At 38.1% G+C, this 12205-nt stretch overlaps 1 protein-coding gene across 6 annotated transcripts in view; it reads right to left on the bottom strand.

Moving 5' to 3' along the window:
• Nucleotides 1-286: 286 nt before the first annotated feature.
• The window catches only part of ATP6V0A1 (ATPase H+ transporting V0 subunit a1), a 60752-nt gene continuing 48833 nt past the window's right edge, over nucleotides 287-12205 (bottom strand). For all 6 annotated transcript variants that reach the window (XM_058179837.1, XM_058179839.1, XM_058179841.1 and 3 more), the window contains 2 exons: nucleotides 11544-11715; nucleotides 287-1937 (listed from right to left, as the gene is read on the bottom strand). In XM_058179837.1, coding sequence (XP_058035820.1) covers nucleotides 1844-1937; nucleotides 11544-11715 — 266 coding nt within the window. In that variant the 3' untranslated portion in view covers nucleotides 287-1843. The remainder of the gene's footprint in view (nucleotides 1938-11543; nucleotides 11716-12205) is intronic.

The following is a 12205-nucleotide window of genomic DNA, read 5'->3' as shown; positions in this document are numbered from 1 at the left end:
CTTTGATTTTAGTAAAATGGGATTGGACTTCAGTATAATTAAAGAGGAATCTTTATAGTGAAAAAAAATTATACCAAACAGCAAAATTGATTAAATCCCGAAGATTACAACAACGACAAATAACTTTACCTAGTAACTGATTCCAGAATTTGGATTTTGGAATGATCTGTTTTATAGTATTTGTTTTTCTGTGTTTCTACATCTGTGTTGACTCTCTTCTCTTTTAATCCCCCTCATCCATCCCATTCCCCCAAATACATTAAAAAAAATCACAAGACATTAAAGGTGACTTCAACTGCTTTAATTGATAACAGCAATTAGCCGATGAGGAAAATAGGGAAAAACTTTACTGCATATTATAGTTGCCAAAACAGGAATTTTTTGCATTTTACACAACAGCAACAGCTATAATTTCACAGTTTCCAATAAAAAGTGTTGTTTTTGCACCCTCTTGTAAGGTTAACACATCAAATCAAGTGCCAATGAAGTGCCCTGAAGTCTTCACGTGAAACACTTTCAGAAAAGTGCACATTTATCTAACACAACATAACACGACACTCACAGCATAAATTTACATCTTACAGAGGTATACAATACTAGATTCATTCCTGCATCTAAACACACACAAACTGAAGGCAGGTGTTACCCTCAAGCTATTCCTGTTTTCAAGGAGAATATGTCCTAAAAACATATATACTGCTGCTATTGCTGCTGTCAAGTTACCACACTCTCTTGAACTGTTCAGCTGTAGACGTGTCAAGAGTAGCCAAGTTTTTCCCTACAGCAGTAATAGGTGTCAAGGTCATGTAGAATGGAGGTAAAAGATTCTGAGTTTTCTTTGAACAAAACAAGCAGTTCAGAGCGTTAACCAATGTTATTAAATGTTTCCTTATTAATTAATCATGTGGAGCCAAACAGAGGCCAGGTATAACAGGATAAACAAGTAATTTGCTCCTCTACCTGCTCTTTTCATCTAGGAAGAGATTTTTGACAATGGCAAGATGTAAATGTTTGGGGTTTTGTGTGGGTTTGTGTGTGTGTCTTTTTGAGAAAGCAATTTGTTTTCCACTTACATTTTCTAGTTTACACTTCAAATATTACCAAAAAGATTGGGATTAAAATTACATTTAAAATATGGAAAAAATCCTGTGCAGGGGCAAACGCTTAAAATGTCTCTCAAATGATGGTGAAGTGTCTTTCTGGTCATCCCTTTCGTTTGTGATTTAACTGAGAAAAAAATGCAGGAGTACTAGCATTTAAGCAGGCTATTGCAAACAAGTTTTTTTGGATTGCAACCTTTATACTGATCTGTAGGAAAGTCTGAAAGGAAAGTGTACATGTTGGATAGATGAATAATTAAGCACCCTTTAATCATCAAGTTGTCAGAACAAATGTATACAATTTAGGTGTTTCCCCAAATGTGAAATAATTCAAAGGATTAGAAATGTGAATTTTTCTCTTTTAGTTATCATGGTTTTGGGGAACAAGACAACTGCAGACCACCAGGACATTATCCTCCATGACCACAAACTTTCCTCTGTCAGCACTTGTAATATAAAACCATCCAATATAATATAAGACTCATCCAAGACTTGCCAAAAGTACAGTTCAATTTTGCTAGCAATCCCCCCACCCCCCGAAATTCTCTGAGTATCCTCTTAGGATTTTCTTCCTTCAATAAAAACTTTAAATAAAATATCAAATTATTATCACTAGAATATTATGGATACAACGGAAAACTACACATCAGATTATCATTTCAGGAAGACATATATATATGCACACATGCAGGTAAAGGTCTGGATTTAATGCCACGCTTCCAGGCATTATGTCTCCAAGATGATTATTCATCAAATTTCCCATCACGGATGCTGTCAAATGAGAAAGGAAGAAACTTGAACCCAGTACCCATGTAGAATTTATTCTGGAATTCCACCCTGGTAAGAAAAAGACAGATGAAAAGCAGTCATCAGTTGCACACTATCATATATATTAGAAATTTCTCTAAGAATCCAAAGTAGTACTAACATTTTATTTCCTAAACAGAAAGTCATCATTTAACAACTGCATTGGATAACAACCATTCAAAATATAACAGTAATAAATGGTAGTGTATTGCAAGCAATGTTCATACTTACACCCTGCACCTTGGATTGATCTAAGATGGCGCCACTGAAGGCTGCCTTGGTGAAATGTTCTCTAACGGTTTCTTTATTTTTAATTATTCTTTACGACTCACTATGGATTTCATATTCACAAGACCATCTGCTAAGAATTAAGCAATGTTTCCTTAAGGAGCAGCTTTCTGTGATCTCACCCCCCCACCCCCGTCTTTACAAACGCGGATATGAATAATTAGAACTGCAGATAAAATAATTATTACCAACCTGCCTTCCATTGAGGACCTGTATAATGCATGAGCCAAAAACGGGGTGTGGAAATATTTACAGACCCCTCGCATGCTGGACATAAACTGTTTCAACTCCTACCCTCAAAACGACTGTACACCAGAACGACTAGACACAAGAACAGTTTTTTCCTGAACGCCATCACTCTGCAAAAAAAATTATTCCCTCAACACTGTCAAACTAGTTACTATTAATCTTCTCATCATTCCTATCATCCATCTCCTCACACTTATGACTGTATGACTGTAAACTTGTTGCTGGTATCCTTAAGATTTATATTGACTGTTTCCCTATGACTATCATTAAGTGTTTTACCTTATGATTCTTGACAAATGTATCTTTTCATTTATGTACACCAAGAACATATGCATCAAGACAAATTCCTTGTGTGTCCAATCACACTTGGCCAATAAAGAATTCTATTCTATTCTTACAACAATGCATGCTGGAGAATAATACTATTGTTACGGCAAGAGAGAAATTTATCTGAATGAGATCATAGCAACCAATAATCTTCATTCTGTGTCTTTGTCTCTTTCAGTCACCTGGTTCATTTAGCAACTGCTTCACTAGAATCTATTGTGATTGCTAAAGGAGGCCTATCTGTAAGTTCTTCCTATGATTCTTACATTTTGTTGCATTACGTACTGTTCCAAATTGCCTTCAATTCATTTGCAAAAGATTAAAGTTGCATGAAATGCCAATAGAGAACTACCAGCAAGGACATGTGTAATGGCACTGAGGACAGTGACAACTTATTCAGTAATGCAGTTTTCTCCAATGAGACACCCACCAAATATGCTGATACTGCAATTTCCAGAATATCTAGTAGCATGTCCTTACAGCCTAGGAATTCAGGAAGTTGCAATACCAATATGCCTGGATGTTACCAAATAAATTATAGGATAGCTAGATACTCCAACAATCAAGAGGCAAATATAAAAAATTTCATTTTCCACTTTAGTTCTTTCAAATCACCTCACCAAGAACCTTTGCAAAAGTGTTACATTTTCTCACTATAGTAATACATTTGACAAATAAAAAAATACATATTTTATATTTTATAAAAAATATAAGCAGTGCTAGAATGGAATAGGTCAAAGTACAGGTAGACCTTGATTTACGACAACATTTGAGCCCAAAATTTCTGTTGGTAAGTGAAACTTTGCCCAATTTTACGACCTTAACAACAACAGTTGTTAAGTGAATCACTGCAGTTGTTAAGTTAGTAACATGGTTGCTAAGTGAATCTGGCTTCCCCATTAACTTTGCTTATAAGGTTGCAAAAAGTGATCACATGACCTTGGGATACTGCAACTGTCATAAATATCAGCCAGGTGCCAAGCATCTGAATTTTGATCACATGACCATAGCAGAGGTGGGTTTCAGCAGGTTCTGACCAGTTCTGGAGAACTGGTAGCGGAAATTTTGACTGGCCCCACCCCCATCTATTCTCTGCCTCCCAAGTCCCAGCTGATCAGGAGGAAATGGGGATTTTGCAGTAACTTTCCCCTGGATTGGAGGTTTTACAGCATCCTTCCCCTGCCACGCTCACCAAGCTATGCCCTGCCCACCAAGCCATGCCCACAGAACCAGTAGTAAAAAAATTTGAAACCCACCACTGGACTATAGGGATACTGAAATTGCCATAAGTGTGAAAAATGGTCATTAGTCACTTTTTTCAGTGCCATTTGAACAGCCACCAAATGAACTGTTGTAATTCAAGGACTACCTGTAGGATCACAGCTTGTTTTAAGACCAAAGGTGTATATCTCAATTGCACCAGAAAATTGCTATACCCATCTAAAATTTTAGGAAATAAAAATCTTAAACTTTCCTCCTAACTTTTCCTTCATCTTCATGTCAGAACATTTCTCTGCTATTCTACTATCTCCACTAATTTTCATTTCACTCAGAATATAAAGAGAATTATAGTGAAAGGCTCCCCAATTATAAACAGGCACCAAACATGGAAAGAAAAACTCTATGATTCATTAAAAAAACAGGTCTGGTGATCTTCTTTTGGCCCCATGGTAGGGAACATTTTCCACCCTTTTTGCCTGCCAGGTTTTGAGAAAATTCAAAATATTATTTACTGCTTTTCCACCTTAATGGAACATTTTAAATACTGGCCTCTTTTTAGAAACAACATCCATCTCACTGCTTGTATTAAAGTACACATGCTTTCTCAGGGACAGGATGTAATGAGGCTCTAAGGAACAAATAATACTTTCAGTTAGTTTGTGGGTAAATGTGAAACTACAAAAAAGAAAACAAATGGGAGAGACTTGATTCATTAATGTATCAGTTTGAATTACTGCTTATCTTTTGCAAACTCTACGTTTGGTGTAATTCAAGGTTTTCTAGTGTCCCTTAACTCTTTTCACTACAAGGATATCAAAGTTAGGCTAACATGGCCGAATACTTTATTATGTTAAAAAAAAACCTGTCAAAAAACAAAATGTTATTACCTAAACTTCCTATATTTAGCAAAACAGCTTATCAGAAGAACAATGTTCAACCAAACTTTTCTTCTTATATCTTATTTTCATTATATATGTTTTTTGTTTGTTAAGAATCATTTAATCGTATAAGCCCCCACTTGTAATATGAAATGAGATGTTCCAGATGCATATTTTCCGTCACAGCCTATATTCAACTATATCCTAAATCAGGAACTGGGTTGAACGTCCTCCCTGGAGGCCAAGGATGAAAGTGTCAATAAACTGTATAGATCAGTGATAGTCAACCTGGTCCCTACCGCCCACTAGTGGGCGTTCCAACTTTCAAGGTGGGCGGTAGGGGTTTTGTCTAATACTGAAGCACTTTTCTTTTTTTTAATTTAATTGACTTTTTAAAAAAAATTCATAGCATTATTTAAAAACATTTTCATTTGGTTTTCATAAAATTCCCCGTGACAATTTAAATTTCTGAAAATGTACTATATGTATCGCCCGCGCATAAGTTTAGTTCACATTACGTAAGTGAAATTAAATGGCGCTATAGTGCGAGCACAAACAAAAGAGCCTTGTCCCAGAATAGCTCGCACATTTTCCCCCACACCACCCAGCTGTAACAGACTAGCAGAGCTGATAGCCGGCACCCTCCCATCTCAATCCACGATGCACGAGAGGCATGCACAGATGACGATAAACAGCGCATTACTGTGGAACCGGTGGGCGGTTAGAAAATTAGATAGTCCTTGACTTACAACCATTTGTTTAGAAACCATTCAAAGTTAAAACAACACTGAAAAAAGTGACTTACAACCAGTCCTTGCACTTATGACCATCATAGCATCTCCACAGTCACATGATCAAAATTCCCAGGGTCATGTGATCACTATTTGCAATCTTTCTGATCAGCTTCCAACAAGCAAAGTCAATGGGAGAAATCAGATTCACTTAGTCACCATGTGATTCACTTAACAACTGCTGTGATTCATTTAGCAATTGTGGCAAAAAAGGTTATAAAATTGGGTACCGTTCATTTAATGAATGCCTTGCTAAGCAACAGAAATTCTGAACCCAATTAATGGTTTTAAATTGAGGATTATCTGTATAGCATTTTTTATTTTTTGCAGCCAAAATTCAGTAGTATAATTACTAAAGATTATGAAAATGAAACAATAAGGGTGAGAGTGAGAAGCATATTTGACTAATTGGCTACCCACCCCTGCCTAAATCAACGGATCAAATTAAATCAGTAGTCAGATCAAAGTTGTCTTTCCATACTCAGTACAGAAGTGTAACTTTTACAATGAACATCTATTGAATTCCAGTTACAAAAACAAACATGTCATTGCTTATGGCAGCAATCAACAATGGCAAACAATGAAGAGTGGACAACAAACTAGTAAATAAGTGAGGATGTGGCATGCAAAGATTGGGTCACAAGGATCTAAAATTTATCTTACTGGATAAAGTATTTTGCATGCAACCTCTCATGAAGTGGGGGGGGGGATCTTTGCAGAGCAAAGGGAGGCTCCCTAAAGCAGCCCAGAGTCACCTTTGCTCTCCTACCCCCACCCCAGCACTCCAGCACTTCTCTGTTGCCATCCCCACCTTCCGTTCAATCCATTAAGGTTATCAATTTCACAAACAGGAGAACAGTTCTGCTTACAACCTAGGGGAAAAAACTCCACATTTATTTCTCTTCACTTGTTGAAGCTGCTGATTGGCGGAGTTGAGAGAGGGAGCAAGAGAAATAGTCCCATTTGTCAACATTAAAAATTGTTGCCACAAAATTAAGAGTCAGTGAACTTTCAAGCCCAAACATCTGTGGCAACTAGCATTTGTGATTGAACATCAGAAAAAATGGTATGAAATGCAACCAAATGGGAAGAAAGGGATGTTTACTACCAAAAGGCACGCAGTAATCTACTTCAGAATATTTAAGAATTCCTGCAATTCTGCTGACAGCAAAACAGAAAACATTTAGCCCTTGACTTATAGCCAAAATTTCTGTTGTTAAGCAAGAGATGGTTAAATGAATTTTGCCCCATTTTTCACCTTTTCTTGCCACAGTTGTTAAATGAATCACTGCACTTGTTAAGTTATGTACTTAACAAGTTTGTTGTTGAGTGAATGTGACTTCCCCACTGATTTTGACTTATAAGGTCGCAAAAGTTGATCACATGACTCTAGGATACTGCAACCATCACAAATATGTATCAATTGCCAAACATGAATTTTGATCATGTGACCAAGGGAATGTTGTAACAAGTGTGAAAAATGGTCATGTCACTTTTTTCAGTGCCATTATAATTTCAGTCATTAAACAAATTGTTGAAAATCCAGGACTATCTATATCAGGGGTGTCAAACTCAAGGCCCGCAGGCTGGATCCGGCCCATAGGTTGCTTAGAACTGGCCCACATGACCACTCTGGAAATAGCGAAAGACCAGACTGTGGTGCCTCTGCCAGCAAAAACGGAGCTCAGGAGGGCTGTGCATGGCCCTCCTGAGCTCTGTTTTCACTGGCAGGGGGTTGCAGGAGGCTGTTACAGCCAAAAACGGAGCTCAGGAGCCTGTTTTCGCTGGCAGAGCATTTGGGCCACCACAGGTGCCCCTGACACAAGTGACGTCAAGCTGGACATGCCCTCACTGGCCACGCTCCCCCCTCAAGGTCAAACACAACCCTGATGCGGCCCTCAGTGAAATCGAGTTTGACACCCCTGATCTATATCTAGAAACAAGGATCACCCCATGCCCCAAAGAGTGACACTGATTGTTGCAGCTTTAATCTAGAGATTTTTGTATTATTTATTCAAAGATAGAGAGAGCATAGGGCAGTGATGGCAAACCTTTTGGCACTGAATGCCGAAACCAGAAGGTGTGCAGGCCAGGGCACTGTAAACCTAAAAACCAGTTGGCTGGCGCCTGCATACCTGTTTTTTGGGGCTGTTTTGGGGCCATTTCGGCACAAAAAATGGCCTGAAAACAGCCTGGAAAAGGCCTGTTTTTGGCAATTTGGGGGGCTGTTTTCCAGTGCTCCGGCACCTGCAAAAACCAGCTGGCCAGCATGCATGTGCGCACCAGAAACCAGAAGAGCAGCTGGTGACAGCATGCATCCCCACAGAGAGGGCTCTGTGTGCCACCTCTGGCACATGTGTTATAGGTTCGACATCACGGGCATAGGGCATGCTCCACAATCTTACTATTGGAAGAACACTCTTTAAAAATAATAAGAGCAGGGGAGCACAAATTCTCCATTTCTGAATCAGATTAAATTCTGGATCATTCTAAAATCCGTAACTGAGAATATTGACTCCAAAAACTTGCTCTCCCCACCCCTTCTGCTTATACACAATCCTCAATAGAATGTGCCATTCCTTTGTGGCATGAAATGTATCATATCCCATTGGCACCAAGTTATCTGCTGCTGCTGCTGCTCCCATTCCCTTGGCTTAGCTATCTGGGAGAGTAGCCATTCCTTTCATTTATCCTGGACATTCCAGAGATCTTGTCCTTCAGGAACAAGTTCATTTCCAATGTATTTTGTTCCTTTGGTGAACCAGGTGAGCCTTATTTCTGCTCCTGGTCTCAGTTATTTTTTGGATTTTTACTCTTTAACTTGAAGGGGGTCTATAAGTTGATCACACAAATACATGTCATGAGAGGGAACTCATTTCTAAATATTTCTTTTTTTTCAATAGCACAACTGTGATTGTCCTTGGATTATTCTCTTTCCAGCTGCCAATGCACTTGTGAGTCAACTCCATCCCTGCTTGTCGTCTTCTCCAATTCTCACATAAACTAATAAATTGAACCATAGCAGTCTTTCATAGCTATCAACTCACTGGCAAAAGGATTTTTCGTGCAGTACAAAAAGTAGAATCTAATCCACCAGCAGTATATAATTGTAAAATATCCACTTTTTTCTCATGCAGCCATATAAATAAAGGAAACCCAGGATTTATTTGAAAAGTTGTTTGTGACTCAGCCAGGGCAATCATCTCCCTGGAATGTACAGCTGCCTAAAAATTATAAGATAAACCCATCCCAGCCAGGAATGGCAAAACAGGGAGAAACGGAAAGTATTTTTCCAGTGGTTTACAGAATTCATTCCATTCTCCCTTGCAGCAAACACATTTACAGCTCATGAGTTCTAAGGGAAAATGAGGTGACTCATTTCATAAACTAGTCCTTCACAGGCAGAAGGCTGCCAAATAAAAACTTTGGCACCTCTAGATAAAAGGATCCCAGAAAGCAGGATGTATCAATGCTCTGACTTAATAGGAAGGTTTTCATATATATAGTAAGACACAATCCTAGCTTAATAAGCCATAGTGAGAAAGACCCAACAGCCTATGCTTAATTTATACATTCAAAGGAAGCTAAGCACAAAGTAGAACCAACTGCTGTATGTTCTAATAAGGTTTTATTCTTTCTATGGTATATTAAGCCAAAATTCCTAGGTTATTACTGTATGCCAACTTAATGCATAAAGTGAAAGCTAATTAAATCAAAAGGACTCTTCCCCACCCCTATTTCTTCATCTGTCACCATCCTGCAAATGGTGGAGAAAAGATCTACTGAACATGCAAGTCTCCCAGCCAAACATTACATTTATTCATCTTAATTCTAGAGTTCCAAATTCTTTATCTTCTTCAGTGTGCCTCTTACCCATGCCTACTTTTTAAGAAAAGTGTAATACTCTTTTAAAACTTCCCAAGCAAGCTTTTATTTCAATGAAATTCAATTTCTTTGCACTTTGGAAATGCGTTTCTAATTCATGAGCAGGGGGGCTATCAACTCTGGTCTCGGTGACCGACCCAGACTGGATCTTGCAGGAAGAGTATTAATTGTTTTGTTCCTCCCAGATATAAATGATCTATATATCTATTCAGACTATCTGCTGATGCAAAGGGAACCTCACTTCTTCTTCCCCTGCTCACCATTTATTTTGTTTTTATTGACAGAAACATCTTTTGAAAAACATTTGGTTTTTCTCCCAATCAAAATTTTCAGTTTAAGGTCTTAAATAACCAGCAGAGATTTCTGCAAGCCTGGGTATTGATGGTGAACTTTGCCCTAACCAAAAATGATTCAATGCCTCCTATCTTCAAATACAGCTGGTCATGTGGGAAGTTTTTGTGTTTGGAACTTGGCACAAAGAAAAAAGGGCAGGGCAAGGAAAGTGATCTCTGGGCCCTCCTGCAAGATTGAGATAGTGGTTGATGTCATGATTGCAAATTGTGTAGCTTCTATTGTTCTGTAAAGCTGGACTTCCCTGACAAGAAATGAAACCCCCGCCAACAAATAAGCAACTTAATATCAAACAGGCAAGGAAAACAAGTGCTACAAGCTATGACTCAGAGCACAGCAAAAGTACCACTGAAGAATCAAAGACACGCTACAAAAAGCCAAGATAAATTCTGGAGAGTCTTTGCCTGTTAGATCTCGAAGAAATAGATTTAGCAACCAAAAATAATTGCATGTAAACTTATAATCCATTTGAATAATCACTGTCATGCTTATTCCATAAATGTTGGCAAAATAGTCTAGCAAATACCATTACAGAATCAAGAATATCCCTTTAAATAACTGAGAAAAGACTTATGCAAGGAACCAGTGGAAGGATGGAATTATGTCTCATGCATTGGCGCTCTGGACCTCTGCCAAAAAGAATGCCTAGTTTTACATACATCTATGCTTCTACATGATAAATACTTCTACGTAGGTAGGTTTCTGCTTTGCCCACCTTTGAGAAAGACTCCACTGTGATACAATGCACACAAGGGAAGAGGGAGAATCATAATGTAACTTTCTTCCCATTTTTCTCTCAACACTAAATGGTTCCTGCACATAAAGGGAAGCTGTTTTCTCTTCAAGCTGAACACTAAGGAAGCTAAGACAGAGGGAGGCGGGGGTGGCAATTCAATTTGGTAGTTTCCCTATCAGAATAGCTAGCATCCTACAATGGGTCATTGCTAAAAATAAGATTGACAAGAGGTTTCTTCAGATTTTCACATTGAGATAATTATTAGAGTTGCAACTGTACATCAGCAATAAGTTACTAAGCAACCATTTGTATATCATTCTTAGTAGGGCTATGGGTTACAAATCATATTAGCTGGATTCCCAATTTGCCAAAATGACCACATTATGTGAATTCAACCAACTGAATTGCAGGAAGAAGGCTCTTTCTCCTTCATGATCTGAATTAGCCAGTCTGAAATATGAGATCTGCCATACTACTACAGACAGCCTCAGTGCATTGGAAATGGACTGAACATGATCATGCTCATTGGAAATTTTATTCAATCTTTGAACTCTGTGCATAAAATCACTAAACATGTACTAAAAACTATCTGAGTAAAGAGAAAAAGACTCTTTACTCACAGTAAGGAGTCAGATAATAAAGACACATAGATAGTAGTGTCTAAATAGTTATTAACACAAAAACAGTCTTGGCTCGATCCTGAACTGAAACCTTCTAACCCTGGTCAAACTATTATTTGCTTTGCTTGATAGCAATGCTACAAAATTTTACACGGGTTCCTTCTTAGCTTGTTACCTATATTTCATCAGAAGTTGGCAGGGATCAAAACTGAGTCTGTAAGATTCAAACACCCTTACCGAGTTATGAATTTGATTTTTTTGTAGCAGAAAATCAACTACTTGACACTCACCAGTGCAAACGGAGGGCATGCAGGAAAGCTGAAAGACCTTCCATGACTAATAAGATGGCCACTGTTAGGGTAGCAAAGATAGCAAATAAAAAGAACAAGGCCAAACTACCAGCCAGATTATTGATACTGAGACCCAAGTGAATCACCATGGTCCAGAGGACTTCAGAGAGCTCTGTGAAGAGAAAAAAAAAACACCTGTAAATCAATGAAAACAAAAGGACAAAAGGGACCAGCAGCTCCAACCTCATTCCAGCTGTCTTTTTTAAGATATCTAAGAATCATGCCTAGAAAGTGTGGAGATGCTAGTTGTTTAAATTAGTCATACATCGGAAACACACCCCAGGAATAATTTCCTCTAAAGAACTCCCCACCCATTCCACAGTGGAAAGTACAAATCCTGCTTCAAGGGACATTTTACACTTATGTAATAAATAGTACTTTAAATACTTTTTATAAGGAACTAAGAAATAGTGGGTGCACATGATCTTTTCTAACTTTATATTCAGCATAATAAAAGAAATGAATAGTGCAAACCATAATCTCTCAGCTGTTTTAGATTTCAACTTCCACTTTAGTCAACATGGCCAAAAGCAAAGGTTATCGGAATCATAATAAACAAAGTATGAATTATGATTAATAAAGAGTACTAAGATTGCCTTCCC

Source organism: Ahaetulla prasina, chromosome 4, assembly GCF_028640845.1.
Source record: "Ahaetulla prasina isolate Xishuangbanna chromosome 4, ASM2864084v1, whole genome shotgun sequence".
In the NCBI taxonomy this organism is placed as follows: Eukaryota; Metazoa; Chordata; class Lepidosauria; order Squamata; family Colubridae; genus Ahaetulla; species Ahaetulla prasina.
Note: the sequence above shows the minus strand (reverse complement) of the source record. Positions and strands in the feature narration are given on the sequence as shown.